This window comes from Balaenoptera borealis (assembly GCF_965194805.1).
Source record: "Balaenoptera borealis genome assembly, chromosome: 8".
Classification (NCBI taxonomy): Eukaryota; Metazoa; Chordata; class Mammalia; order Artiodactyla; family Balaenopteridae; genus Balaenoptera; species Balaenoptera borealis.
The window spans coordinates 11,346,132-11,360,234 of record NC_138865.1 but is presented as its reverse complement, the minus strand read 5'-3'; the positions used below and the strand labels follow the sequence as shown (position 1 = coordinate 11,360,234).

Genomic DNA, 14,103 nt, shown 5'->3' with positions numbered 1-14,103 from the left:
TCCCCTCATTGACACTCCTGATTAATTCTAGACTCATCTGTTGGCCCCTTATAAGGGAGATTTGAGAAGCCAAAGGGTTCCGGGAGAAAAGTGTTTGAAAGACGTAACTTGAGGGGGGCAGAAGCTCTGGGGTCACGGGGTCTTCATTCATTCTGGAGGCTTTGAGACACATGGGGAGACTCTCTCATATGACCCTGATGACCCCAGGATACCTCCCTCAGGCCCAAGCCTGACGATCCTCCACTGGAGCTAAGAAAGGATTTCATGAGGTCTTCCAATCTTTGGGGGTAGGAAGAACCCTCTTAATGTTGAATTTTGAGAACTCTTCCATGTAACATACACTTTTAGAATCCACTGATTGACAGAATGCAGTAAGCCGTATAATGAATTTTTTATTGCACACAATATAATGCATATACATCTGAAAACACAATACCAAATATTATATATTTAGTAGTACTGTTAAAAATTATTAAAGAAGACAATTTAAGTGATACAGACAAACTTTATTTAACACTCCATGAAGTGGCAGTCTCCGTTCCCAAGGGCCAGAGTGCAAAATGGGGTGGAAGTCAGGACACTTTTATAGGATAAAGAATAAGGAACAAGGAAGAGAAAAATAGAGAATGAATAAAGAACAGGAAGTAAGTATAAAGCCCAGAGCTGGTTTGGCATTGGGGTTGGCCAACTGGATGGTACTTTGTTTCTGGTCAAGCAGAGCATTTAGAGGGACACGAAAGTTATCTGCATTTTGGCTTGCTGATGTGACCCCCTTGGGCAGGAGCAGCTCCCTCTTGGGCTTAGACATTTATTTCAACAGTACATAATACTTGTCTACAGACAGTGCTTGGTACTCATGTGAACATGTGGATTCATGGACCCCCTGTAATTATTCGAGTCCTCTGAGGTCTGTGATTCCCAGGTTGGGAACCACTGGATTGGGTTAAAAAGGCAAGAAGCATGCACTTAGCTAATCTGGGAGGGAATCCACAACCCTTTCCCATTAGCACACACCAGGAATGCACGGGTGGGAGGTTTAATGAAAAACAGGAGATGTAGAGCACGGGCCTCTGTCACGAGGTTGTCTGGGACATCAGAAATCTACACAGGTGCTCAGTGCCAATAGGAGGGACGGGAGGGCAAGAGGCATGGCGACGTGGGCAGGAGACACACTCGCACTGTCCGGTGGGGCTAGGACTCGTTCTCCGAGGACTTTTCCCCACCCTGGACCCATTCCGTGATCCTCCCAGCCTCGGTGAGGGGGGCCGCAGCGTCCGTACTGCAGCCTGTCTCCGAGGGGTCTCCCCAGTGCATTCTGCGGAGGACATGGGAATGGGATCCGGACCGTGGTGGAGCACAGAGAGGAGCCCCCAGTAGCATTTTTGACCCTGTTTCTCTCTCCTTATCTGACCTGACTCTCCGGCAGTGACATTTATCAGATGGAGAAGGACGTCACCATAGAGCAGGAGAGGAACGCTCGCTACCGACCTCCCAAAATCTTGGAGCCCATGGCCTTCCAGGAACCCCCACCCAAGGTGAGCCAAGCCCTGGCCTCACTGGCCCCGTGAATCACAGCAGAGCTGGGCCCCTGTGCGGCCCCTCCCAGGCCTGGCTGCCTAACTCCCCTCACAGCGTAGGTAGGATCGCGCCCCTATGGTCCTCTCTGCCCTTCGACCCAACCATCCATCAGCACGTCGGCAGATGGAATCTGAGACAGCAAGAGAGCAGGCACCTTGTGGGACGGCTGGAGCAGGGGATCACCCTGGAAATGTTTCCCTCGAGAAACTGGAGCACTTTTCCTTTTGGTGTTTTTACCCTTGAGAGTACATGATGGGGAGCATCCTTGGGCCCCTGAGGTCTGGCCTCCGATGTCCATGGCATCTCTGGGCACAGGAGCCAGTGCCCCGCTGCCCCGCTATTAGGTGGGTGGGTTGCGAGGGACCATGCCTGTAGTAGTCAGCTCGGGGTGCCATACAAAGCACCACAGACTGGGCGGCTTAAATAACAGACAGCGTGGAGGCTGGGAAGTCCAAGACCAAGGTGCTGGCAGGTTCCCGTCTGGTGAGGACTCTCTTCCTGGCTGGCAGATAGCCACCTTCTCGCATGTCCTCACACAGTGAGGAGAGCGAGCTCTGGTGTCTATTATTATTATTACTGTTGTTGTTGTTATTATTAGGACACTAATCCCATCATAGGGGCCCTACCCTTGTTACCTCATCTGATCCTAATTACCTCCCAAAGGCCCCACCTCCAAATACCTTCACACTGGGGGTTAGGACTTCAACATATGAGTTGGGGGGGGGGGGCGACACTCAGTCCATAACAAATCCCTATGGGTGCAGGGCCTTTTTCACTGTCCCCCTTGACTGCTGTGCCCTGCACCTTCCCTCAGTCAGGCCCAGCTCAGTTTTCGTCCCCTCCGTGAAGCTGCTGTGGGTGCCTGTGCCTTCCATGACCCACCTCTGGATGTCTGTGGCGCTTGAGTGCTAATTTGGCAGGCGCTCCCACATCCATAGAGGCTACACACAGAGATCAGTAACCCCTCCAATTAGCGGTAGCCCCCAGGAGGGCAGGGAGGCTGGCCGCTTTGTACCTTCCCATCACTCAGCAGGAACAGATGCACAGTTAGTGGACGCAGATGATTTTAGTGATAACTTTGTTCCCCATCTTCTTCATTCTGAACGAGCCCGACCTGTTTCCTACCTGATCTTCCCCTTGGTGAGCTGTGCTCACTCAAGGAGAGAGACAGGGACTGACTCCTCTCTGTGTTCTGTCTCCAGCCCAGCCGGCCCAAGTACAGACCCCCTCCACAAACCAACCTTCTGGCACCCAAGCTGCAATTCCAGGTAAACATGTAACCAGAGGGCTGGGGAAGTTCAGGGCCATTCCTCATCTCGGTCCTTCCCGGAATTCCATCCTCGTGCCTTAGAGGAGCAGTAGTCACCTGCTCGGGCAATGGAGATGGCCTGCATTGGCTCTTCTTGGGTACCCAGAAAAGAATTAACATACCCTTTATGATGTTTAAACATACCATTTTGTGATGTTTAAAATAGTGGGGTTTTTTTTAAGGTGTGTATTATATATACATATACCTGTGGGTTAATCATATCTGTCAAATTTGTAACATGATGATGGAATATAACTCTTTTCTGAAGAGTCCTGAAGGAGGAGACGTACTCAGTAGGTCAGTAACACACATGGACCCATGGTATGCACCACGTCACAGGGCGGGCTGTTGGATGGAAGAGAGACCACCGTGTCTGTGCTGACTTCTAGCCAAGAGCCGTGTATGTCGCTCCGCCGTGTCTCCCAAACGGGGCCAATGAAATGCCCACAACTTGTTCTTTATTAGCTCCTGGAGAGCAAGTCCTGTTTCTCCCATGGATCTCTTGTATCGTTTCTTTGTGCTCGTGTTTGTAGCAGCTAATTGTCCACCTTCTTGCCTTGTCCCTGTGCCTGGTGCTTCTTTGCTTCTCCTGAATAGGTCCCTGAGGGTCTGTGTGCCAGCTCACCCACGCTCACCAGCCCTATGGAGTATCCATCTCCCGTAAACTCTCTGCACACCCCACCTCTCCACCGGCACAATGTCTTCAAGCGCCACAGCATGCGGGTAAGAGGGCTCTGCATGCTGGGTCCCAGCCAGGACCGAAGAGACTGATAGAGGGAGGTACCTGGGATACCGGGAACCCCACGTCCTCGGGCTCAGGAGGTGCCGTCCATGTACCAGTCAGGCCACTGAGGGGCTCTGTGACTCCCTCTCCTCTGCAAGCACATCAGAGTTAAGGGGCCAAGCCAGGTGCTGCTCTTGAGGACACCAGCTGGACCCAGACCTGCCCCATCCCTACTCTGGTACTGTGGCGAAGGATGTAAAATCTCCCCCCTTCCTTCAGCCCTGGCGATTGTGTGAAAGCTCGCTAATGGGAAGAGGGCAATCAAGCCTGATGGTGCCAGAAAAGTAAAAGATCCTGGAGGTTCCGCCCCGCTCTGCCCTTCCTGTCTGATTGTTGTGGTTGCTCAATCTCTCCTCGGTCAAAGGAAAGGCTTCCTTATGGCTGCCACTCCTGCTGCTTTGTAAAAGTTGCTGCTGTACGAGAAGGAGCTCGGGGGCTAGTGTGGGGCTAAGCCACACCCTCCCCAGTCACCTCTTAATTTTCAGCTGCCAATGAGGCCCTGAGTATTTTGTGGACTAGCTTCTAATTGTCAAGTCTTGTTAAAAAAAAAAAAAAAAATCACCTTTGCCTGTCCACTTGTAACTTGTCCTCACCCATCTTCTCCTTCAATACAAATGGTCCCTGTGGTCAGTTGCCATGAGCACTTGATATATTTTACCAAACGGAGTCTTGATATGTGACATAACAGACTAAAACCCTTCTTATTTTAGCTCTAACTCCATTACCATGCATGATATTTCACACTCAGTATATAAGACTCTAAAAATTGAGGGGAAGCTACATTTCTATTATAATACATTTACAAAATGTAGGAAAGTATGTTGAGATATCCTGTGCCGTTATTCTTAATTTAGTAAAACTTTGAAATGATTAAGATAACTTCGAATTCTAGGCAGTGAGATCTTAGTGGAATCAATATTCCCCTGACCTAGCTCATTTTTCTCTTTTACATTAATGTAACCAATTTATATCTTAGCATATACTTAACGATAATAAAACTGCATTTTTAAGCATGCACTATCATTTAGGCAGTGTTCAATTCCTCCACTCTCCTGCCCTTGACTCTTTATTCATAATTAATTGAGTTTTAGTGAGATTGGCTTTAAAATGTGTCCTTTCAGTAAGAAGGTATTTTGCACATTTGAGGGACGGCACTGCCTTTTTCTAATCCATGATTCACCATAAGGACTTTGTTCAGTTCCGTAAAGACAGACTGTGTGGCAGGAAAAGAAGACCTTTTCTGTCAGGGGTTTAGAAGTACTTGCCATAAGGAAAGTCTGCCTAAAAGAACATAATGAGCATTTCTTAAAATAAGCAAAAAAAAAAAAAAAAAAAAGTTAAAAACATAAATTCCATTTTATGGCATACGTCAGAAACATCGAGAAAGCCTCTTCCAGGTAGAATGCTGAAAAGGTATAATAGGCTCCCTGCAAAGCATTTGAAAGCATTTAACAAAAATCAGAGATTTTTGTTCCCACAAAAACAATTTTTCTATTGACTAAGTCTATTGCTTGACTCATCTGAGAATCTGTGGGATTCCCTACCAGAGTCAGGATGGCAGCAATCTCCCTCTTGAAGACCTCACAATTGAGGCTTAAAATAATAATAGAATTCAATAAACAGCACCTTTTTTAAGGGACACTTCGCTGGGCTCTGTCCTAGGTTCTGAAGGGAGAACTGCCTTCAGTGAGCTTACCATCAGCCAGAAGGAACAGGGCAGATGCATACGTGCCTGAAATGCAAACCAGAAAGCCGTGAGCGGCACACAGAGGTACAGCGAAAGTGCAGCGAGAGTTCAGAGGGAAAAACAACCCTTTCCAGCTTCTTTTTTTTGAAGCTGGGCCTAAGTAGATGGGGAAGATTTGGAGGGGAAAACACTGGGATGCCGGGGATGAAGGAGGCAGAAGCATCAGTTGGAGCCAAGACTGGGTGATGGGAAACCATAGGATGAGTGCAGGAGCTGTTTGTCTAGAACAAGGGAGGTGCGTGTGGAGGTAGAAATAAGACTGGCGGCATGGGGGGTAGCCAACTTATAAAAGGTGTCAAAGCTTATCAGAGTCTTTTTAAAACACCACAAGGACCTGATTTCTCTTAAAAAATGACCAGCAATGTAAGCATTCATTGCCACATAAGAACACCTGAGGTATATACTTCAGACAAGTAAGCCCTGAAGAGGTCCAATTTAAAAAAAAAAAAAAAAAAAAATCATTCGCTCCTTGAGTTTTATGAGACAATTGGAAGACATAAGAACACATCTACCAATACATGTTAAAATATTTGGTAAGGTGGTGATCAGGCCTGGCACATACTAGACATTTGAGCGGTAGGAATCTTCTTTTGGCAATTACAAAACTACATAGTGTTTTCTTGAGTCTGGCAACTCCTTCTGCCGGTATTTACTCTAGTCTTCCTCAGTCCGTACATTTTTCTTATACCTGGAGATTCCTAACTCTATCTTCAGAATGTCTGACACTTAGTTTCTATTTGTCACTATTTGTCAATAGCCTACGGTAGACATGCCATTGTGTTTGCAGGTGTTGGCATTTAACTGAGGATATTTACAGCCTTAAAATCCCCTCATTTGGGGGCATCAGCTGTTGTGAAGTAAATCTTATTTATTTTTATCAATTCTATGATTATGAAATACTCTTACGTTCTGAAATTTGCTTTACTAAAGTAAGATCTAACTCAGTAGCTCTCAACTCCAAGGGGACATTTGGTGACATCTGGAGACATTTTTGTTAAACAACTGGGGAGGTGCTGTAGGCGTCTAGAGGGTGGAGTTGCTGTAAGCATCCTACAGGGTACAGGAAATCTTCCCCCCAATAGTGAATTATCTGGCCCCAATGTTAATTGTGCTGAGGTTGAGAAACCCCAGTCTACTATTGGTTACTTGGACCCATGAGAACAGGGACACTGCATATTTAACCATCACTGCCCTCCCAGCACCCAGCTCCATCCCTGCCACATAGTAGCTGCTTAATAAACAGTTATTGAATAGAGTAACGAACAAAGAATATTTCAGCAAGAAAATAAACTTATGAGGAGAAGTATTGTTAGAAACTGAGAGCAGTAATTGTAGCTGAACAAGCCTAGGAGAAACATACCAATGTAACTATTTTCAAACTGTGTGTTATATTCAAGTGTGTTTTAGAGACTTTGGTGGGATAATCTTTTTTAGAGGCTTGGCAGAGACTATGCCTTGCTAAAGTAGACTGAGAGTAATTTTTAGCATTTTATGTAAGTGACTTGTATGTAAACTGGCCAGTTCAAAGGAAAGAATCTGAGTGGCTTGCCAACCTGAATGTCATGGAAAGGCCACATGCCCCTGGCAAAGGCTGCCTCAGGATTTATGCAATCAAAAGAATGCCAATAACACTCCTATGTCCAGGAGACCCAAGTAATCTTGTGCAGCAGAAAAAAAGCAAGCCAGTTTAAAGGGACTGAGCAGATATTTATATAAATGAACCCTGGGGAAGATTGAGGGAAGAGAATTAATAGGAAAACATGCAAAACCTTTAAGAAATAGCAGGTAGAACTATGAATAGATCCAAAGCCCCACACATGAGTTAAAACAGGGTTAGATTCATAAAGCTAGGGAGAGGAAGCATTTATTGCGTATCTATAGATCCTTATTTCTTTAAATTTTGCTCTTCACTTTATCTCTTAGCTCATGCATCTGTTTTAACCTTTGGTTAAATAACCCAAGCTACTTTCTTAATCAAGAGTCTGTTCTAATAAAGAGGCATGATCGTGGGTGCGCTCTGTGCTTCCACCTCCTCTCAGCTGCCACCCCACTGTGGACAGCTCTGGGGAAATCACACCACTGCTCCTCAAAGCCTCCAGACCTGCCACCGCGGTCTCAGGTGGCGACAAGCGCCCAAGGCTTCCCAGAGGTCTGGCTTTGCACTTCCAACTGTACTAAGTGACAGCAGCCATGACAAATGCCAACTGAGAAAATACTATTAGGACAGCTATTTGAAAATAAAATGGTAGTGACAGATCATGTGATCGTTTGAAAACAATGCCTGTTAAACTATGTGCGCTTGGGTTCGGCATTTCACTGACACACAGGCGTGTGTTCGCGGCTGACGGACCCACAAATGACTGTCTGCGTAGATGGCTGCAGATTTAAGGACCGCTTTACAAGCAAAAGGCAGCCGGTGAGGCCAAGGCGTGTGGCTCCCACAAGGCTGTTCGGAGGGTTGTCCCTCCTGGGTGTGGGGACTGGACTGACCGTGTCCTCTCCTGTCTCCCCGCTGTCCTCCCAGGAGGAGGACTTCGTCCGACCCAGCAGCCGAGAGGAGGCCCAGCAGCTGTGGGAGGCCGAGAGGGTGAAGATGCGGCAGCTCCTAGCCAAGCAGCAGAGGCAGATGGTGGAGGACTACCAGTGGCTGAGGCAGGAGGAGAGATCCCTGGTGAGCGGCCGCTGCGCCCGGGGGAAGGGGCGCATTTCCCGCGGTGCCGCTGGACCGTTCTAATAACCGCGCTCCCCTGGGAGAGATGTGCAGGCCGCCGTGTCACTTTGTGTCCCCTGTCGCCTCCCCAGCTGGCTAGAGCGAGCGCTCTCCGTGCATCCTTGGGGGCTTTAGTTCTAGAATCCTAAGTCCCCTGCTTTGGTTTCCTCCTCTGCAGGACCCCATGGTTTACATGAATGACACGTCCCCGTTGGTAAGTCACCGGGAGAGGTCTCTGCCTTAGGGGGAAGGCCGGGGAGGGCCTGGCAGTCAGCGGGACCCCGGCTCCAGGCCTGCCCATCTCTCCCTTTCTGCCTGTCACCTCAGGAGCGCGTCTTTCCCCTTCACTCTGGTCTCCACAGGCCCCTTCCCTGAGCTCACACTTGAGCTGCACCCTTAGCGCCGCCTTCCTCGGCCACAGGGCCCCCAGGTCGCTTCCGGTCAGGAGGTCCCCAGGTCCTCCTGCAGCTATGATCTCTAAAGCTCTAAATGGACACCTGGGGGTGGGGAACAGGCCAAGGAGGGACGTGGGTGGTCCCAGAGCCGCATCAGTGACCTGTTCTCTTTCCTTCCTTCCAGACCCCAGAGAAGGAGGTCGGCTACAGTAAGTGTGAGCACCCTTCCTCTTGGCGGGAGTTTCCTCTTCACACCTTGGGAGCAGCCGCCATCCCTGCCCAGGGCAGAGAGCGGCAAAGGGAGCGTGTTTGTAGTTGGAAGAAATGTCTGCCCTGTTTGAGTTCAGAGCGTGCAGAGAAGCGCAGTTTGGGAGTTGATATCCACCACCTCCCACCCTCCACCCCACCCCGATCCCCCTGCGTCTGCCGCCCCTGTTCCCACCTCTCTGGGTGGCTGCATTTATTTGGAGGACTTGGTGATCCTTCCTTTCTCCCACCCACTCCGTTGGAGGCTCTAAAGTAGCTCCACCCATCTCTCCCAGGCGATGCTCCTCCCCAGGCCCCAGGGACAGAAGAGAGAAAGAGGGCGGGGCCCACTGAGCCCACAGGGTCTTTCCTGGAGCCTAAAGACCCTCTGCTGAAGGCTGGCCGGGTGGAGCCGGCAGTGAGCCAGGCTCTTCATCACCATGCTTCGGGGTGGGGGGGGGGGACTGATGACGATGGTGATGGTGATGGTGACGATGGCAGCGACCAATGACAATGACAAGCACTGGCCCAAGGTGCTGAAAAATGCCAACTCGTTTAATCCCACAGCAGGCCTTCCTATATGACAGGCACAATTTATTACGATGCCCATTTTACAACGGACATGAAACAGGCACAGGAAGGTCAAGTGACTTACCCACAGTGATTAGCAGAGCTAATGATTAGTGATTAGCAGAGCTAATGATTAGTGATTAGCAGAGCTAATGATTAGTGATTAGCAGAGCTCAGATCTGCTGAGATTTGAGCCCAGGCAGTCTGGCTCCTGCAGGGTCCCTTCTGAGCGAACCCTCCCATTTGACAGAAGACAGTTAAGGGCCTGGGACTGTCAGTAAGCTGCCCCAGGTCACCCAGCTCCCTGGTGGCAGAGGTGAGAGTGGACCCAGGTCTTCTGACGTCTACCCCAGGCAGCTCCACAGGGCTTGTGTGTGCCTTTGCTCATCAGAGTGGGGAGAAAATAGCATGCTGCTTCTACAAGTTCACTTCCTTGACCCCCCAAATGGTCAAAGCAGACAAGAGGGAAGCCTCACAAATCTACTGCACAGCGGCTGTTGCACCTGGGTGGGGCTTCACGGACGCCTGCTGCCTGCAGAGTGGGCTTCTCCCTCATGACTGTCAGGGTCAGGGTGTCAGGGCCCAGGGTGCAGCAGCCCCGAGGCTGGAACACCCCCTGCCGTCACTCCATCTCTGCGTGACTTTGGCTTTTTCTGTCTTTGAAATGGACAATAGTGCTTGTCCCTGACTACAGAGGACCAGGGAGGCCAGAGGTTATTTTCCCCGCCATCGTCCTGGGATTCGGGTTTCATTTCCCCGGGTCTCCTGGTAGTAGTGGAGAGGGGCTTTGCTGGGTTCTCAGCAGGTACTAAGGGAGGGGTCGGGGTGCTGAGAACACCCTGCGCTCACTGTGCCCCCTCCCCCCTTGCAGCGGAGTTCACGGGCCCCCCAGAGAAGCCACCGAGGCTGGGCGCGCAGGTACGTGCTGGGTCTGCTGAAGCTGGCCTTGTCTAAGGCCACACAGCTAATTCATAAAAAAGCAAAGGGAAGACCAGTGCCCTGTCTCCCGTGCCCCCTCCCTGACCTGGAGGAAAGCTCACTGGTCCAGCCGGAGGAGCAGGAGGTGTGGCCCGCCTCCCTTTCTCGAGCTGCGCTTTGGCTCCCGGCACCCACGTGGTTCTGGGGCCGATGCTGGTTGCTTCACTCTGGAACAGCAGTTCTCAGCCTTGGTTACGCATTAGAATCCTCTGACAAGCTTTGAAACCGCGTGGCCCCCAGGCCCAGGTGATGGTTCAGCTGGTCTGGTGTGAGGCCGGCCACCAGTATTTTTTTAAGACTCCCAGGCAGACTCTAATGTGAGAACCACTGCCCTGGAAGCAGAAGGGAGGGAGGCACCCCCAGGACAGGGCGCTGCTATTTCGGAGAAGAGTCTTCACCAGTTGGGCTGGTGGCTGAGTTGGCACCGGGTAGTGCCTGCCCAGGAAAGAATGTGTGTGTCCGCCTGACTCGCCACCCTCCCCTCGGGCCCTCTGCTTCTCTTCCCCCGACCGCACAGTCCATCCAGCCCACAGCCAACCTGGACCGGACCGACGACCTGGTGTACCTCAACGTCATGCAGCTGGTGCGGGCTGTGCTGGATCTCAAGAATGAGCTCTGCCAGCTGCCCCCCGAGGGCTACGTGGTGGTGGTGAAGGTGAGAGGCAGGGCGGAGCCGTGGCCGGGGGAGGCGGGCTGCTCAGCCCCGGAAGGGAGGGGGAGGGGCCGAGCATCCCAGGCTGCCGGGTAGGTGCCTCTCCCAGGAAGACCCCCATTAGAGCCAGGGGGTCAAAGGGAATCTAGTCCCAGGTAGCCTCGGAAGGCAGGCACCATCCCAGCAGGGCTCTTCCCAAGGGAGACGTGGCTTTCTCAAAAGAAGCAAAGCTGACGGTCGCCCCGCCCCTTTCTCTCCCAGAACGTGGGCCTGACGCTGCGGAAGCTCATCGGGAGTGTGGACGACCTCCTGCCCTCCTTGCCGTCGTCTTCGCGGACAGAGGTGAGTGTCCCCGTGCCAGTCGGTGCCATCAGCTGTCACTTGCCCCCTTCACCTGCGCCAGCTGTGTTTCGCACAGGAGACTCAGAAGGGCCGCCTGGGGCAGCCTCATCTGTGCTGGGAGCCGCCAGCGGATGGCTCTGCACGGCGTATCTGGGAAGGCACCACAAGGGGGCGGAGTTGGCACCCAGGGACCCGGCCGGCTTCCTAGGGCGAATTTCCTAGTTTAGGTCTCAGATGGTTGTGGTGACTTCTTATTGCGTGAGGACATGCAAAGGATGACACACCCTCCTTTTTATCGCCCCCTGTGATTCTTTGTCTAGTACCCACCATACTAAGGTCAAGGTGAGTGCATCATGGAAATAGCCGTTAAGGTTTCTTCAATTGATCATTTAATCGATTTTCTTTATTTAAGTGAGAAACAATCACTGAAAACCAAAATGGGAGTGTTGGTGCTCTAACTTGAGATGGTCCCAGTGGTAGGCAGAGTGATGCCCCCTAAGATGTCTACATCCTCAGAACCTGTGACTATGTGACCTTACATGACAAAAGGGACTTTGCAGATGGGATTAAGTGAAGGATCTTGAGATTATCCAAGTGGGTCCAATGTAGTCACAAGGGTCCTTGTAAGAGGGAGGTGGAAGCAGAGGTCTTATGAGTCAGAGAAGGAGATGTGATGATAGAAGCAGAGGTTGGAATGACGCCACTGCTGGAAGGATCTGCAAGCCAAGGAAGGCAGCAGCCTTTCAAAGCTGCAAAAGGCAGGGAACAGATTCTCCCCTCGAGCCTGCAGAAGGAACGCAGCCCAGCTGTCACCTTGACATTAGCCCCATGGGACCCATTCCAGACTTCTGACCTCCAGAACTGTAAGAGAATAAACGTGCGTTGTTTTAAGCCACGGCGTTTGTGGTAATTTGTTACTGCAGAACTGGAAACTGAGGCTGTGCCTCTGAACATGTGTTGGTTTTCTGTCTGGAAACCAGCCACAGGCTCCAGCAGAACACCACACCCCCTGCCAGGCTGTAGCTTGAGCCACCATCTCCCAGTGGTCAGCAATGTGACACAGGTGGACACTGCATCCCACCACTGTCCCCACTGTGACCACGCATAGGGCAGGAGGGTCTGGGCATTTCCCGGGCTCCCTCTGGGTGGCCCCTGCCCAGGCTGTCCTGTCCGGCTTGAGAGCGCCAGTCATTCATTTCACTTGATAAATATCTCTTGAGCGCCAAGTATATGTTCAGCAGTGCACTAGGCATGGGGATATGGCGGTAAATAAAACCCTACAGCCCAAAGCGCTGTCCCTGATCTCTTGATTTGATGGCAGACAGTTAACAAATGAGTGAATGCACTTGACCCCTGACCATTCACTCCACGTCGGGCCAGCACGAGGGCATGATGGCACAAAGGGAGGGTCTCTGGGGCTGGATCGGAGGGGGCTGGCGTAGGCGGGCTGGGGCCTGGGGTGCCCGCAGTGTCTGTCCTTGCCGACCTGGCCCCCAGCAGGCACTGGCCTTGGATTCAGCCCAAGCCTGGGTCAGACCCGCCCCCCAGAGAACGTCCGACTTCCTGGGCCAGCGCCAGGTGGACTCCCGTGTGGCTTCCCCATCCTCCCGGCCTGCACGTCGCAGCCCCTCATGGTCCCAGCCCCTCCCGTGTGCTCTTCCTACAGATCGAGGGGACCCAGAAACTGCTCAACAAGGACCTGGCGGAGCTCATCAATAAGATGCGACTGGCGCAGCAAAACGCCGTGACCTCCCTGAGTGAGGAGTGCAAACGGCAGATGCTCACCGCCTCCCACACGCTGGCTGTGGATGCCAAGAACCTGCTGGACGCCGTGGACCAGGCCAAGGTTCTGGCCAACCTGGCCCAGCCGCCGGCAGAGTGAAGAGGGCAACGCCCCCCGCCTGCGTCTCCGCCCCCGCCCGCCGTGTCCCTCCCTGCCCCGACCCCTGCCTGACCTTCGGTCCTGTGGGTCCCCCCGGGGCGGGGGGGCAGGCGAGGAGAGTCCTTCTTCCCCTGCCATTTTGCACGTCCCCTCTCCCCACCCCGCCCTCAGACTGTGCTGCTCAGGCCGCAGCTGGACAGAGGTGACTCGGGGCCGCAGACGGCAGGGGGTGACAGAGGGCTCAGAGGGAGCGTGGCCGCTGTCCGCCAGCCGCTGCTGCCTGGCCTGAGGGGGTCACGCGGGGGCCCCTTGCGGCCACGCCGGCTTTACGCATCGTGTAAAGGGCAGCGGGGAACCAAGCTCTTCCTTCTCCTTCCTCCCGCGCCCACGGAGCCCCGCCCCACGCCGTGCACAGAGGGAGGGGCCGGGAGGGGCTCTCGCTGGGGAGGCGGGCGGCTGGTGCCGTGAGGGATGGAGCTGGCTTTCTTGTACAGTGTATAGTGGAATTTATTTAATGTGCGTTTGGTCTGGACTGGCAGCCGTGTGTCCCCCTGAGGGGAGACCTGGGACAGTCCAGGGACAAGCTACTGGGAGTCGGGACACAGGCGGCTGTGCTGTCCACGCGCCAAGAGGGGAGAAGGGGAGAGACGAGGCCAAACTGGACTGGGGCGCGACCCGCATTCCTCGCCCCCTTTCCCTTCTTCCCTCCCTGGCCCCTTCCTTCTCTTTTCTTACTTGTCTTCTCTCCCGCTTTCTCATCCACTCCCTCCCTCCCGTTCTTGTGTTTGTGCAGAACACTCTTTTACCTTCTTTCTATTTGACTTGTGGATGAATTAAAATTGTACCATTTGCTTTGTGGTTTGATTGTTTTGTTTGTTTGACCTTCGGGGCGGGTAACGATGACCTCCGA

At 52.3% G+C, this 14,103-nt stretch overlaps 1 protein-coding gene across 7 annotated transcripts in view; it reads left to right on the top strand.

Moving 5' to 3' along the window:
• Window positions 1-14,045, top strand: part of PTK2B (protein tyrosine kinase 2 beta) — a 139,629-nt gene extending 125,584 nt beyond the window's left edge. For 5 of the 7 annotated variants that reach the window (XM_082402767.1, XM_082402769.1, XM_082402766.1 and 2 more), the window contains 10 exons: window positions 1,427-1,535; window positions 2,781-2,846; window positions 3,485-3,610; window positions 7,943-8,089; window positions 8,307-8,342; window positions 8,708-8,732; window positions 10,211-10,257; window positions 10,835-10,972; window positions 11,231-11,311; window positions 12,978-14,045. In XM_082402767.1, the coding sequence (XP_082258893.1) occupies window positions 1,427-1,535; window positions 2,781-2,846; window positions 3,485-3,610; window positions 7,943-8,089; window positions 8,307-8,342; window positions 8,708-8,732; window positions 10,211-10,257; window positions 10,835-10,972; window positions 11,231-11,311; window positions 12,978-13,193 (991 nt within the window). In that variant the 3' untranslated portion in view covers window positions 13,194-14,045. The remainder of the gene's footprint in view (window positions 1-1,426; window positions 1,536-2,780; window positions 2,847-3,484; window positions 3,611-7,942; window positions 8,090-8,306; window positions 8,343-8,707; window positions 8,733-10,210; window positions 10,258-10,834; window positions 10,973-11,230; window positions 11,312-12,977) is intronic. The other 2 variants (XM_082402771.1, XM_082402772.1) reach the window with 1 other exon arrangement.
• Window positions 14,046-14,103: the final 58 nt, after the last annotated feature.